We start from the raw sequence: 16,115 nt of genomic DNA, 5'->3' as shown, positions 1-16,115 counted from the left end.
GTTCTGTGTCCTAGGAATGCCCTCAGCCCGGGGAAAACCAGGACAGTTGACCCTGCTCTGTGTGCCCTGGTGTGGTAGCCAAGTTGATTTAGGAGATGTACAGACAAGTGGTCATTTTCGCTTTGCATGTGTAACAGGAAAAAAAAAAAAGACCATGAAAGTGGTACATCAGAATGGAATACTATTCTGCCTTAAAAAGGAAGGAAATTCTGATACACGCTAGAACATGGATGAACCTTGAAGTCATTGTGCTAGTAAATAAGCTAATCACAAAAAGACAAATACTGTGTGATTCCGCTTACATGGAGTGCCTGGAGTAGTCAAAATCATAGGGACAGAACGTGGAAGGGTGGTTGCCAGGGGCTGGGCAAGAAAGGAAAGGAGAGTTGGTGTTTAGTGGGTGTAGAATTGCAGTTTTGCAAGATGAAACGAGTTCTGGAGATGGATGGCAGGATGGCTGCACAACAGTGTGAATGAACTTGGTGCCACTGAACTGTGCCCTTAAAAACGGTTAAATAGTAAATTTTATGTCATGTGTATTTTACCACAATAAAAAAATTTAAAAAAAGAATAATACATCATATATCATGAATATCGTTGCTTAGGATGAAGCTAAGGGGTATGTAAGGTAAACATCCATATGAAACACTGTAAGATGATGGGTAGATACATGAGATGAAGAAGTTGGGGACACACTGGCCGAGTCTGTTCTGAGCTCAGGTTGGAGGTGCCTCAGCCCTCACCATCCTCAGCTTGCCCGATTCCGCAGTCCCCCACGTCCCACCCCTGCTGTGCATGTCTGCTCCACAGTGGCTGGTTTGTTGCAGTCCAGAAGGACTAGATTCGGTGCCTTCTGGGATCTGCACATGCCTGGTAGCATCAGGGGGTTGAAATCCTGATCCTGACACTCACAAAGTCATGTGTATAACTTTGGCCTCACCGTTGGGCTGTGAGCACCTCTGGCAGGGTCGCTCTCAGCATCCTATGCTGGCAGGGGGTCCTGGGGCGTAAGGGTGCTGGGTGGGTAGCAGGGACCCAGAGAAGAGCAGTTGGCTCTGTGTTGGGCTCCTTCCTAGTGGAAGCTGAGCAGGCCCCCAACCCTTGTCACATGCCACCAGCAGACATGCCTTGCTTGGCTGGGACTCTGTGGGTCTGGAGTTCCTTCTGCATACGGCCTGGCTCCTGGGAGCCTGAGAACTGTGCCCCCTCTGTGTACCTTCATCCCCGGAGCTATTATATGTATAAGCCACACACAGTGGTGTCTGTGGCCCTCTGGAAGCCAGTTCCTAACTCTGACACCAGCTGGGAAGGGACCTTGGAGAAGTCCCTTCTGGGAGATGTCTCCCAAACCATGCTCTGCAGAACACTCCATAGGTCTTACGGACAGAAAGCCTTCCAAGTTCAAATCAGGCTGGGTCTTCGTACTGTTTTCTCCAGGTCAACATGTCTTAAGCTTCCAGTGTTCAAGATGGCAATAATAATACTATTAAATAACTGACATTTATCAAGGGCTTACTGTATGCCAAGTGCTACAGCACAGGTTTTATGTGCCGTATTTTTATTTAATACTCTCAATACTGAAGGCTTATTGAGATGAAAGTAACTTGCTTGGAGTCTGGAATTTCTGGAAGAAACCATGGGGAGCAGATAAAGATGGAAAAATACTAGTACTTGACTTAGAGCAGTGCTTCCTAAATGTTAAAGGGCACATGCATCACCTGGGGACCTTGTTTAAAGGCAAATTTTAACTCAGTAGGTGTTGGGTGGGGCCTGAGATTCGACATTTCCAATAGCAGTGAGCTGAGGACCAGGCTGGGAGGAGGGAGACATTAGAGCGTCCATATTTTTTCTCCCGCAGCTGGGATGGAATTCACTCATTCACCCCATTCACTCACTCACTCATTCATTTACTGTCGTTTGTAGAAGCAGTCTAGTAGTGGACAACACGAGCTGTGACATTGGGAATCAGGCTTAAATCCTGCTTTCCTAAATAGGTGATTTCTCTGAGTCTCAGGTACCCATCTGTAAAATGGGAATGAAACTCGCATTTTTATGGCGTCTTTGTGAATATCAAATGCAATAAAATGTGGCAAAAGTCTGCCCCAGGGCCTAGGGCATGGTACACACTCAATAAACGGTGGCAGTTTGGGAGCTTATTCTATTATTTATTTATTCATTTCAACCGAGATTCCCTTGTGGTTCCCAATAAGTTTATTTTACCGTTTATTTATTCATTTCTTACTTGCATATGTCAGCAAAGATTTCCCAATGGCTTCAACAGTGCCAGCAGCGGGCCCCGGTTACCATCAGGAAAGAGAGGAACCGCGTAGACCGAGAGGCATGATTTCTAATCATTGCAGCAAAAGGTAGAAGGAAATTGGAGAGACAGACACAAGTGATGAACTACGAGAGCCATTTGGCAAATGACTCCTCCAAAAAGGGAGAGTGAGAAACGTGTGTGATTGGAGGCGGGAGGGGGGAGAGAGAGAGAAACTGGAATGGGGCAAAATGTCAACAGATCGCAAGCTGTTAATTATCTGGAGAGAACTAATATTATGTAGGCAATTATCGACAGGCATCTGAAAGCAACAATGGGAAAAACTTGGTCCCCAGCCGAATTCCGTCTCCCGTTGGAGAAGTGCGGGGAGACAGGCTTTAGCATTCAGAGCAGGCATTCTACTCCGAGGGAAGAGTGAGAGCCCCAGGGCCCCCAGGGAGAGGGGGCAGGCAGGGGTCCCCTCGCCCCACCCATCCAGACAATCTAGGGAGATCCCTGGCCAAGCGCGCAGACAGCGCTTGGCTTTGAAAGGCGGCTTTACCCACGAGCTCTCCGGGCCTGGAAACCTCAGCCCCCTCCCCTTCCGCCCTCCCTCCCCCAAGATGTCATCTTTTGAGACGATTTCATGTGGAAGCATCGCTAAGTAAATTTGCTAAATGCCTATTCATCCCCGTCAGATGGGGACTCGGTGAAGCGGCAAATGTGAAAATGGCCCCAGCTCACAGCCCTGAAAGGCGCTTTCTGGGGTTGCCAAATGGAGCCGCAACCGCTGACCCTGGGAGGCCCGAGGCTTCGCGAGAGGGGGCCCCGGAGCCCCAGCCCGGCCCCTTCAATCCTCCCACTGAGGCCGCCTGAGAGGCTCTATTTATTATTCCTACTGCCAGGGACCCATTCAGAGGTTAACTTGTCCCTTATTCATCAGGACACAATAATGAACTGTTGCAGAAAGCGGCGAGGGGCTTGGTAAATAAGAGCTGTTAAGACGCCGAGATGGAACGGGCCTCTTTATGGCTGGGAAAGAGACATTGCTTTAATTTTTTTCATAGGCTGATTTAGTTTCCATCTCTCCCGGCGGCTTAGAGAGGCCTCTCCCTGCAAGCTACAGGCATCTCGAGCCGAGGATCGGTGGGCTCTGCCGGGGCACGTACAGTGGCGTCTGTGCACACAGGAGGTGCAACACGGCGCAGACACATGGGGTTACCCTTTAGTGGACGTCCCCGGGGTTCACCCCTGTGCACATCAGCAGGGCTCAGCCTCCTGGGTGTGTGTGCCGGATCTACCTCGCTGCAGGCTCGCTGGGATTTTCTGGCGCCTGCCACCGCTAGCCCGGCTCGTTTTGAATCGGAGTGTATTTCAGTAATGGGCTGGGACATCAGCAATGCTCATTTTCACTGCAGCATCTCTTAACTGCCGTGTGCCCCCTCCGCTGGAAGCATGAGTTGGTCAACATGAGCCATCCAATAAGAGCGCAGGGGCTTGGAGTGGCGAGACTGCAGAGTCGCAGGGAAGTGGAGGAGGGGTGCAGGGTGGGGGCAGCCTGGACCAGGTAGCGGGGAGGCAGAGAGAACAGAGCATTGTGCATTGATCGTGCACCTACTATGTGCCCTTAAACCCATGCAGTTCTCCATTCAGTCCATATGCCCAGTGGGCCTACTGTGTGCTGGGCATGTTTCATTCTCAGCCCAGGTGAGTTCAGAGAAGGCCAAATGACTCATCCCTTGGACACACAGCTGGCTTAGTCACGGAGCTTTCTGCTTCTAGAACCCCGCTGTTGCTTTCTAAGGCACCATCCTGCCTGTCAAAAATCTAGCCTCCCTTCTATTCTCAGAGACATTTTTCCTTTCCACTGCCATCACTGTTTTTCCCGACTTGAAACAATGCTTAACCCTTTCCTTCTAATAAGTAAAAGTCCCTGAGCAGAGGAGCCCGGTGATAAAGGAGCTGTCACATCAGCACCATTTACCTGTTTGGGTTTATTCAGTGGAAGAGGCGACTGCGTTTCTGGCAGATGGAGACCCGTGTGACTGCCTTTTAAAATACTGTCACAGCTGTATGCACAAGCTGATTAGCTGTGACTACACTGCTAGTGCCGAGATTGATGGCAATAAATTTGGGATAACAATGCCGGGAACGATGTCATTCATTTGTATTGCACTTCATATTTTTTAAATCTCTCTCAAGCGGTAGCCCAGTGGTTACTGGGGACTTGGCATTCTTTCTTTCTTTGATGTAGTCATCACTCCAAGTCCATTTGAAGGAGTCAGTTCAAATTCAGCTCACTTTGATTTATTCATTTGTTCGTTCAGCAGACATTAATGTAGCTCCTACTGGGCACCAGTGATGAACAGATCTGACCAAGTGCTGTCCTCATGGAGCTTACATTCTGTAGGCAAGTTCAGTGCTTTCAGGTGGCGATAAAATAAGGAAGTAAACAGGAGTTATGTGATCACCATGAAGAGGCAAGACGAGGCAGGTGCTACTTTAGGTTCAGTGGCCCAATGAGACCTCTCTGAAGAGGTGACATATGAAAGGAGACCTGGATGACAAGAGCAAGCCAGCAATGGAAAGACACAGGGAAAAATTTTCCCAGGCATAGCAAGTGCAAAGGCCCTGAGGTTGCTGTGTATTTGGCACTGATGACTTACTGTTTGCCAAGCCCCAGTGCTGGGCACTGGAGATTCCAACACAAGTAAGATGCTATGCTTGTCCTCAGACAGTTTCCAGTATAGTGGAGTGTCTAAGAGAGAAATTCAAGGCCTGTTTCAATGCAGTGTGGTGGGCTGGCTCAGTGGTGGTGACACATAAAGAGGATGCCGTGCCAGCCCCTGTGCTGGTGATCAGAGAAGGTGATCCAAGCAGAACAGCACAAAGAATGAAGCCTGCTTTCTGTGACACAGAAGGGAAGAAAGACTCAACGTCTCCAGGGAGGACCCTGACTTTCTTCTCCATTTGTTTCCACAGGACGAATGACCAGCTGGTGGCATTTCTCTCCCGATACCGAGATATGAATTTCTTGAAGTCACACGGCCGGGACAATGCCAGGTAGCACACCATCCCCCACCCCCTGGGCAAAGTGGGAATGAAAATCTGAGTCATGATTTGGGGCCTTTATTCTAGGCTGGTTTGGTGCCACCAGAAAGGAGTGGAAGGTGGGAGAAAGGCATGACAGGGACTGCAGGAAGCTGTCTGTCCTGCCAGCCAAGGGCTGAGATAATCCCGCATGTTTCTCATGGCGTCACAGCCCTTTTCATCTTTTTTCCCCAAGGGCTTTCAGGAGTCCGTTATCTCATGGTGGTCGCCCTTTGTGTAGGGCAGCCACTGTTAATTCCCATTTTATTGGTGGGAAGACTGAGGCCCACGGTTTAAGTGATGTCCCCAGATCATTCAATCAGTCAGCCAGTCATTCAGCAAATGTTTACCACGCGCTCAGCTCGTGCCAGTCACTGTTCTAGCAGTGAACAAGACAAAGTCCTGACGCTCATGGAATTTACTTTCCAGTGGAAAAGAGTCTCATGCCAGCGTGGAGTTGAGCCTGGGGGTCCTGACTCCTGGGCCTGTGTCTCCTCCACTGCCTCAAGCTGGTGCCCAACACATGAGCAGGTCTTAGGGGTACCCAGAACCCCAGGCTGGATCTATTACACCTCTCCCATTTAAAATGAGCAGTGTCAAAAAAATATTAATAGCATCTCTGCGGTCCAGTGTTGAGCTGGAACCCAACTCTCCGTGGCCAAAGGTCAGCTAGAAGGAACATGGTCTTGAGCGCCCCCTGTAGGCGTCACCATCCCAACATGCAGCACCATTAAAAACCAGCCTAGGGTCACTCTGAAGTCCTGACATTTTTCTAGCCTTGAACTCAGAGCATAAGCTGGCAGCGCAATGCTCATGTTAGCTTGCTAATGTGCTTTGTGTGGTCACCATGGTGTTTTGTTTTGTTTTGTTTTGTTTTAATCCAGGTGCTTCATAAGAAAATTAATAGCCCCATTTAAAAACAGCAGTATTTCCCATGAAAAATCCAGATTTCTAGCTAGTCTAAAATAATCTGAAGGTCTGTTAACTCCTTGCATGAATTTTCTCATGGCAGTTACTTCCTGGATCTTAGGTCGCTGTGGCCCTCACTTCTTTTCCTTCCTGACCTGGCCCCAAACAGCGTCTCAGTTTGCAATCTCTGCTTTGGATCTTCTCCATCATTGCGGGTGGAGGTGTTTTGGCTGGCTCTGTGACTCAGTTTACCCAGTTATCCATTGCAGAGGAGGCACAAAAGCAAGGAGTGAGCTGTGTTTCCTGAGCTCTCAAGAAGTAGCCTCAGCATCCTTGTGTCGGATCATTTTCCTAAATTGTCACTTTGATTTCATTCAGCTGATTGTTTATAGATCTTTCCTGCCCTTCTCACAGCCTGCCTTCTTTACATTTAAAAGGAGCCCCGAGACTTGAAGATGCTCTTTAAATCAGCACAGATTAGTACAGCGTGTTCAGGCCACAAAGCATAGAGAGGCTTGGCTGCATAAACAAGAATAACTAAAGCTACTACGCGTTGTGTTCCTACTAAGTGCCCATAACGCCACTGGCCCCTTCTCATAGAGGATCCAATTCTGTTCTCACAGCCACTTAAGAATTATCATCATTGTCATGAAAAGAAAAGAAGGTTTCAGGAGCCTGCATGATTTTTCCAAAGGTCACACAGCTAATAAACCGTAGAATTTGAACCCAGGTCTTTCTGGCCCCATAGCCATAGGGACAAGGTGGGGCCAGACATGATTCCATGGAGGGAGGGGTGGTTAGTTATCAGAAGCAGCCCAGACATTGGTACTCCCTTCCCTTGGGGCGAAAATGAAAACTCTTCTTCTTCTCCAGGTTGCCTCTAATATATGATTTGTGCAAACAAAGTTGTATCATGAGGGAGGAGCCTGTTCTAAGTTTATCAGCTTGTGTCTCTGAATTACATCCACTCTAGTATTCTCGTTATTTTTTTCAACCTACTCAGTGTTTATTCTCTGTGCACGGTTTGCCAAGCACTGTGCTAGGAACTGCATACAGCACAGGTTAAAAGCAGGGGCTTTGAGGTTGTACCTCCTGGGTTGGAATTCTGATCTATTATGTCCTAGCTGTGTTGCACTGGACAGATGACATAACCTCTCTGAGCCAGTTCCCTGACCTGTAGAATGGAAATATTAGTAGAGCTGCACTCACGGGGTCATTGGGAGTATTAAATGAGATGCTACATATAAAGCATTTGGTGTAGGTAAACGCTTATGAGGAGGAGGAGGATGTCATTGTTATGATTAGAACTAAAATGTTGCAGGTAGAAGAAGGAAATAGATGGTGTATGGGCCTGCACCGGGCCTCTTGGTGTGTGCATGCATCCTGTATGATCGACATGCATCAGTAGTTGACAGGTGGTACCCAAATGGCACAGGACAGGGTGAAGGAGGCCAAGGAGAGGTTGTTGGAAGCTCCCTCCAAAACCCTGAAACCTAAAGATCTCTGGACAGAATAGCTTGCAAGTTCCAACACTCATACACAAGTCCCCAGGTGGGATTCTCTCATTTGCAGGGAGTAAGGGCAATAATTTAGTGTTAATTTAATAGTAAAATGAGCCAACGTACCATCGTCTGCCACTCTCCCCTGTTCGTTAGCTGAGGCCTCTGCACGAAGGAGCCTAGCTACGGCCCATCGTCCATCGTCTCCCTCGAGTGAGCAGAGCCGGGCATGGCTTGGCCCAGATTCCTCCCTGGTGGCGTGTTAGAACTCTTTTGGTAGGAAATGATGGAAACCCAGCTCAAACTAGCTTAAGCATAAAGAAAATTATTGGATCAGGTAACTAAAATATTGACACTAACTTAAGATATGGCTGCATCAGGCAGCTCAAATGATATCACCAAGCCCAGACTCCGTATTAGTTCTATTTCCCTGTGTGCTGGTTCATTCCCTGGCTCCCGGGGGTGACCACTGGCCGTGTAGTGGCCTCATTTTACAGAAGAAAAAGACTGAGACTCGGAGAGGTGGAGTAACTCACTTGTTGAAGCTCACACCACTAGGGCAGGTCTCGGACTGAAGCCCAGGTGAGAATGTCCACCGAGTCCAGCCTCTCCTTCCTGCATGAGGAGGCCTCTCTGTCCTCCAGTCCTGCTTTCCTCCAGCTCGCTGGGCGATTCTCAGGCGGCCACCCCGCTTCTCTGGGCTTCATCTTTTCCCTTTGAAAAGCAAAGGGTTTGAGCAAGATGCCTGCAGAGGCCCTTCCCATTCTGCTCGTCAGTGCTCTTGGACCAGCCCTTGCAAAAGAGGAGGGACAGAGGCAGAGATGCTTAAAGACAGAGAGCTGGGGAGGGACAAAGCAAACAGTGAGATACAAAATAGGCCCCAGGGGGCCTCAGTTTTTAATTCCACCTGATTCCTAATAGCAACGTTGACCTGTCTCTGTGTCCAGCCTTCAGCAGCCAGTTCTGAATTCCAGCTCCCGCTGCGAAGAGACGGCGTACAGGCAAACTAGTATTTTAATAGCTGCCAGATTGGTCCTGACCGTTCCTGTAATTAAATTAAGGGGAGAGCCGCATCCACTGTTTCTCCTTGCCTCCCTCCAACGATAAAGTAACTAGATATATTGAAAGACATGTAGCACAATTGTCATTTTCCCAGACAGCCTCAGTAGGGCTCGTAGGAGCAGGTGCCTTAACGTTTTACCCTCAACCTGAATAATCTAGTCTTTGGAAGCATCCCCAGGCGTTCCTGGCCTCCGCTCGGGGAGCCTCAGAGAAGTTTTTCAAGTCTCTGCAGCCTGCTGAGGTCTCAGCGGGTGGGAACAGCCCCCTTCCAGGGCGGTGGAAAGGAAAAATCTGCTCCCTCAGCCAGAACTGGGGTTCCTCTGGGACTTTTCCTGCGTTGGCTGATGTAATGTCTCTACCTCGGTCAAGGTCGCCAGGCCCCCAGTGTTTAGCCCTGGGATGTAGTATGGTGGAGGGCAAAAGCAAAGATGCTGGAGTCCAGCCACCTGGGTCAAAATGCCGGCTCTGCCATGTCACAGCCGTGGGACTTCAGCACATGACTTTGGCCATACCCCCGTTTCCTCATCTTTATAAATTCCACGTAAGGATCATGGGATTGGGGGATTGATTGTCCCCACTGACCATGGGAAGGCACCAAGCTGGGCACTTTCCAGTGCGTTATCTCAGTCCAGCCTCATTTGGCGGCGTTACCCCGCTTCAGAGATGATACCACTGGGGTTTGGAGAGTTGCCTTACCTTGCCCAGGGCCTCACGCCTAGTGAGCGGCACAGCTGGGATTGGAACCTGCTTCGGTCTGACTTTAAGGCCTGTGTTCATGTATCACCCCATGATTAGTGACCGCATTTGAGACGACCTGCAGTTGTAAGTTTTTGGGATGTACAGCAAAACCCTGCCGACTTTAAACAGAATTGTTTTTTATATGGGTGGGGGACGGGTCCGTCCCCTTCTTCCCAGAGTCAGCATTTCCCGGCATGTGTTCAGGATCCACCAGTGACCACCGTGTGAGATTCCCTCCTAAACAGGCATGCTGTCAAAGTGAGGTGTTGATCTTATGTGTATCAACAAAAATTTATATAATTAGCCCATCTAACCCATGACTGAATGGATATTGTGCTTAAAATAAGGTTAAGTTAAAAGAAAACCGTGGAAACTATTTAAAGTTGACTTAGAGAGAAATATTAAGGGGGCTCGGATATAGATGCTACATGAAGCAAACAGCATAGCAGGTAGGAATCAGGCTCTCGGGACTCACTTGCCAGCTCTAACACTCGCTGAGTGTGTGACCTCGGGCAACATTCATCAATTACCTGTGTATCAGTCTTCTCACCTGCAAAATGGGAACAATGATAATAGTACCAACCTTGGAGAGTTGTTGCAAGAATTAAATAAGTTAATATGTGGATAAGCTGTTGGAACATTTAGTTGTGCCTATTAAGTTGATGGTGGTGATGGTGATGTAGAAGAAATAAGAAGAATCTAGAAGATGACATACAAATCGTTAATAGTTCACAAACACTTGCAACAATGCTTAGAGAAACGACTAGCGTGTCAAATGTTAAGACAGCGAGGCAGGTAGGCAGCTAGGAAGAGTTTTAGCCCCAGGTCAGAAATAGCAGGAAGAAGTCCCCTCCTCCTCCCGGGTCAGGGCCCCGCCTGCCAGAGGCAGCAGTCCCTGTCGGACGCTACGATGACATCTGAGCAGCCTCACCAGCTTCCCTCCTCTGACATTGAACTAATCTTCAGGCCCAAACTTCCCTTGATGTATAAACAAGCAAATGTGTAACCAAAAGTTGGCAGATCCATCGAGAGCCTGGCCAGGAACCTCCTCCAGGCAGATCTGCTTTCAGGGGTTCCCTTGGTGCCAACTTGCTTACTGAGAGACGAGCTCTCTTCCTGGCTGACTTGTAGTGCTGTGATTGTTGTGAGGAGATAATTAATATCTCGTCTCCAGTAGGGAAAGCAGATCGCATTTCCCTTTTGCTTTCATTAAACCCAGCCGGTGCGTTCATCACCGTTTGCATGTTCACTTTATTTCATCCAATGACGGCGGCCACGTCAAAGGACAGCGTGACACTGTGCAGACTCCCGCACGGAACTGCACACACACACCGTCCCTTGGCCTCTACAGGTGTTTTAGGTCCTCTGCGGAACTGAACTCTCTTTAAAACGATACACAGGGAAGTTAGACAAAAGACTGGAAGGGAAATACGTTCACGGTGTCATCTCTGAGAGGTAGAGTGTGATTTTTTTTTAATTTCTCCTTTGCATTTTCGTTATGTTCTGAACCTTCTCTGAGGGACATGCATTATTTTTATAATCAGAACAAAAGGCAGTAAACAGCGTTTTTAAAAATATGTGAAACGTGGGCCGGGCACAGTGGCTCACACCTGTAATCCTAGCAGTCTGGGAGGCCGAGGCGGGAGGATTGTTTGAGCTCAGGAGTTGGAGACCAGCCTGATCAAGACCAAGACCCCGTCTCTACTAAAATAGAAAAAAATTACATGGACAACTAAAATATATGTAGAAAAAATTAACCGGGCATGGTGGCGCATGCCTGTAGTCCCAGCTACTCGGGAGGCTGAGGCAGGAGGATCGCTTGAGCCCAGGAGTTTGAGGCTGCTGTGAGCTAGGCTCACGCCACGGCATCTATCCTGGGCAACAGAGTGAGACTCTGTCACAAAAAAAAAAAAAAAAAAAATGTGAAATGTGGAAAATGAATTATCCCTCAACAGACCTTTGGACAACTTGGAGGTACAAGCTGATTTGGGATCCCAAGCTCTGTGAGGAATGTGGGCCACCAATCTGGGGGACTCCAGACCCCAGGATTCAGGACCGTGAATCTGCATTTCCACTCGGGTTTCTTTTTCTTCCCTCCTTGAATGTCAAACCCACGTCAGCTTTCTGCACACGGGGAAGTCATGCTAGTCACACGTGGAAGATTGAGATGTGCCACGGATTGTCTTAAATGCCTTACAGATATTAACTCTTTCAGTTCTCACCACAACCCCATGATATAAGTGCAATCATTATGATGCCCATTTCCAGATGGGGACACTGAGGCAAGAGATCAAGCGACACACAGCTCATGACTGGGGACACAGACCTGAACCCGGGCAGGGTGGCTCTGGAGTCTGGGCTCTTGACCACCGCGCTGTGCTGACTCCCTGGGGGTGTTCACTGCAGAGCCTCCCTCCACGTCCCGGCCATGTGTGTCCCCTGCGCCAATCAGGTCAGAGTCCGCTGCTCCGGAATGAGGTGGTGAAGCTGAGCTTCCTGGAGCGCCCTCATTTCAGCCACGCAGGCCCTTGCACAAACGATTTCTGTCCCTCATAAAGCTCTTGCCACAACTCTGTGGAGGACTAATTCCTTCTCATCAGCTTGCGTGCCACCTCCTCCATGAAGCCTTCCCCAGCAGTCGCCACTACTTAAGTCCCTGTTGCTTTACTTTCTGCCATTGCACCCAGTTCTTTTCCTATAGAGCATGCATCATAGTATGTAATTATACATACTTGTATTTTGTATTTTTTTATGTCTACTTATTTATCCGAGCAGCATTAGGGTCTTGTGGCTAGGGTGTGTAATGCAGAACCTGCTAAGGCTTGAATCCCATCCTTGCCACTAACCAGCTGTGTGGTCTTGGGAAAATTCTCTGTGTCTCTGTTCCTTCATTTGTAACATCAGCCTTCATGGGATTGTAGGGAAGACTAAATAAGAGACTATATATTTAGTGTGTAGAACAGAGCCTAGAGTGTAGGATGTGCTCAATAAATGGTAGCTGATATTATTTATGTTTCTTATCTCTCCTAGAAGAGAGAGAAGGTAGGCGTGATGTCCATATTATTTAGACCCATATTCTCAGCACGTAGACCAGGGCCTGGAATATTGAAGGTTTTCTCTAGAGTTGCAGAATGAATGAATGCCCCAAGCCCTCTTGCTCTTCTGGCTACCGCAGCGTAGAGTCGTGACAACTGTCTCCAGCCCGGCCCAACTGAAACGATTGCAGGAGATGGGGCTGGGGGTGGGGGCTTTGGACTTCTGTCCTTGGTGCTGGAATACCCTTGCTTTTCAAGACATAAGGGTTTCTCCTTAGCCATAGAGGTGCCCTGTATACCTGTCTACCAAATGCCAGAAGAGAGAAGAGGAGAGATAGAAATTCAAAATTTCCATCTTGATGAGGGAAAAATGTAAAGCATCTTGGCGAGCATTTATGGAGCACTTACTGTGTGCTAAGCACTGTGCCAAGCCCTCTCTAAATGCGATCTCATTTAAACCTCCACACCAACTCTGTGAGGTAGGCATCATTATCACCATCTCTACACGAGAATCTGCAGCACCACATGATGAGGGTTGCCTAAGGATAGCAGCAGACACGGGACTTGGACCAAGTAGTCCAGCTCCAGGGCTCAAAATCTGTCCTCTGCAAAATACAGTTGTAACATGTGCGCCTGTTCGTGTAGCTGGTTGATTTCATACATTGTAGGGTTTTATGCTTTATTCCATGACTTGACTTTTTAACTAAAATGCTCAGGTTACACCTATGCTGAAGGAATAATCTGGATTCAGTGACAGACCACTAGACAGGAAGACAGAAGAAGGGGAGTTTTCTTTGTAGGTTCTGTGACTTTGGATGGATTGTTCATGTTGTCTAAGTCTGTTATTATTGTTGTTTCACTTGTAGAATTATTTCTATTAGCTGATTGCTAAGATTCCTTCTTGCTCAAGCGTCCCGTAATATCAAAAGAATGGAGTTCTTCCTTCTAGAACTCACTATGGGACAGGGCAGTTCTGGAATAATTCCACACTCAATGACTATGCCAGGATTGACCCGGAGAATTAACTAAATTGAGACACTTCATAGTCTGCCTTTTCCAAAGACCACATATACTTTCTTAACTGACCTCTTGTCCCATGGGGAAGAATCGGGACCCCTCCCCCCATCTGATTTACTCTGATGCTCCGCTGAGTAGATTTTGTCCTTGGAACTTCCTAATAGAATCGTGTTTAGCTATGACTTTGTCCCATATTGTGACAATAGAGAAAAATCTCAGGAAGGTCAACTTCCCATTTCTCAGCATGGAGGAAGTAAAACTGAATGCAAATGATTCTGTGTTTGGCCTCCGGTAGCCTGTCCTGAAGACAAGTCCTCGAGAGGCCTGGCGGAAAGCCTCTTCCGAAAGCAACAGTGAGCTCTTTTCTCTTGACTCTCTCATTTCTGGGCATTGTCTTTTTGATGCCATAGAAATTCTCATATTTTCATTTGTGTCCTTTTGGAAGGACCCTGGTGAATCAGACAGCAAAGAATGGCAGAGTAATTAAGAGCTTGCATTAGATTCAGCCAGACCTGGATTCAGGTCTAATAAGGCTTCTAGCTGTGCAACTTTGGATAAATTACTTAACGTTTCTGAGATTCAGTTCCTTTGTCAAATGTATGTTATAAGAATCTGATACCTGGTTAACTAATGTCACAACTTCCTGATTTCCCAACAAGTGTGACTGTTACCGTTCCCTTTATTCATTTAGCCAATACTTATTGAGCACCAACTGTATACTGTGCACTGTTCTAGGTACTTGGGATATAATGGTGAACATAAACAGACAAAAGTCTCTGCCACCTTGCAGCTTACATCTAGGAAGTAGAAATAAACAGAAGACTAAATAAATACCATGTATATTACATTAGAAAGTGAAAAGTGCTGTGGAGATAAACAAAGCATGAATGAGGACTGGGAATGCCAGGGATGCGGGAGGGACCTCATCGCTGTGTGAGAAGGGATTGCTGGTTGGGTCGGTTCACTGCTTGGGTGAACAGTGCTGACTAAACACTTGGCGAAGCACTTCGAGAAGCATCGTCCATCACACTTTGGCAGCTGATTCAGGAGGTTGTTGGGACAGGTGTCATGGGGTTCAGCTGACATTCAGAGAGGGTGAGCCAGCCCCACCCCTCACGGCCTGGGAAAGCAGAGGCCCGAGTAGTACCTAGACCTGCCCAGTGTCTGTTTTGCTTTGGTGCTACCTGTGCACCCCATTGCCCCAGGTAACCTAGTCAACGGGAAATGAAATGGAGGGGCAGAGAGCATCCTTGGTCACCTTCCATGCACAGGGCCCATTGCTGCAAGTGTGTGTGTCCCATCCCTCAGGCGCGAGAGCCATGCGCCCTTTGGTGGTGAGCCACCCTCTCTGAAAAGGAAGTTCCCTGACTTGCCTTCCACTCACCTGTTCAAATTGTAGTGAATACATGGGACAGGAAAAAAGCAAATCCTACCCAAGCACTTGATGCCTTTCTCTGGTAGATACGCAGATGCTGGACCTCTGCCACCTTCTCCTAGTTTCAAATAAGTCCCTGGTAGCCTGTGTGACCCAGAAGCTTTTCTGAGACCTGGGAAATTGGTTGTTTCTATTTACTCATAATTAACCAAAGCATGCGTTTGCAGTTTATCTGTTTTTGAATGCAGTAAATACAGCAACCAATCTCCCAACCCCATGAATATTTCATTTTGGAGATGACTGCATAAATATTGTATCTGGATATTATGGTCTGGGACATCACATTAAAATTGCAAGATGATACTATTATCCCATATAATGGAACATGAAATTAAAAAGCTGGTCCGTGGAGAGAAAAAATTTGCTAGTCCTCTCACCTGTATTTCTTTTCTCTTTGTGTCTCTCTCTCTCTCTCTCTCTCTCTCTCGCTGGTGACCATGTAAGTTTGAATACAAATTGTCTAAAATTTCAAGCATGGTTAAGTGCACCGACTGGGCATTATGTCTAATTGGCACTAGCCACAGTCAAGGTAGGATTTTATTTTCCTAAACTCAGGGGCTTCCTTTAATGGAGTTAGAGCTGAGTTACATTTCAGTGGAGTGATACTGTGACTATTAGAAAAATCTTCATCATTAGAAAAATCTTCATCAAGTCTCTCCCGAGCAAGAACATGGTTTTGCTAATAAGCTTGGATTTTGCATGTGGAAAGCTGTGTTAGGGAAGGGACAAGAGCGGTGGCATTGACACCCGGATCTGCTGGCGGGTTCTGCCCTTGTGTGAGTGCTCCGTGTGTCCTCGGAAAAGTTGTCACCCTTCTCTGGGCTCCCATGTGCCCATATGGAATGTAATGTGTGCCCCATACCCTCTTCCTGGGTATAACAGAGTGACTTATAGAATGTCACAGCTGGAAAGTACCTTGCAAATTACCTAGCCCAAGGTTATTACAGCTGGTGGCCTATGGGCTGGATTTGGCCTAGAGATAGGTTTTATTTAGTCAGAAATGCTTTAAGGAATTTAAGTGCCTTTTAGAACATGCGTTCTCCACTTCCCTGCTCATTTCACCACCCCCCGTT

The 16,115-nt window shown here is 47.7% G+C and overlaps 1 protein-coding gene across 1 annotated transcript in view; it reads left to right on the top strand.

Annotated features, from left to right (window-relative positions):
* Nucleotides 1-16,115, top strand: part of XYLT1 (xylosyltransferase 1) — a 124,820-nt gene that overhangs the window by 81,883 nt on the left and 26,822 nt on the right. The window contains exon 5 of the mRNA XM_069485691.1: nt 5,240-5,320. Within this exon, the coding sequence (XP_069341792.1) occupies nt 5,240-5,320 (81 nt within the window). The remainder of the gene's footprint in view (nt 1-5,239; nt 5,321-16,115) is intronic.

The sequence above is a fragment of the Eulemur rufifrons genome, chromosome 14, assembly GCF_041146395.1.
Source record: "Eulemur rufifrons isolate Redbay chromosome 14, OSU_ERuf_1, whole genome shotgun sequence".
Classification (NCBI taxonomy): domain Eukaryota; kingdom Metazoa; phylum Chordata; class Mammalia; order Primates; family Lemuridae; genus Eulemur; species Eulemur rufifrons.
Note: the sequence above shows the minus strand (reverse complement) of the source record. Positions and strands in the feature narration are given on the sequence as shown.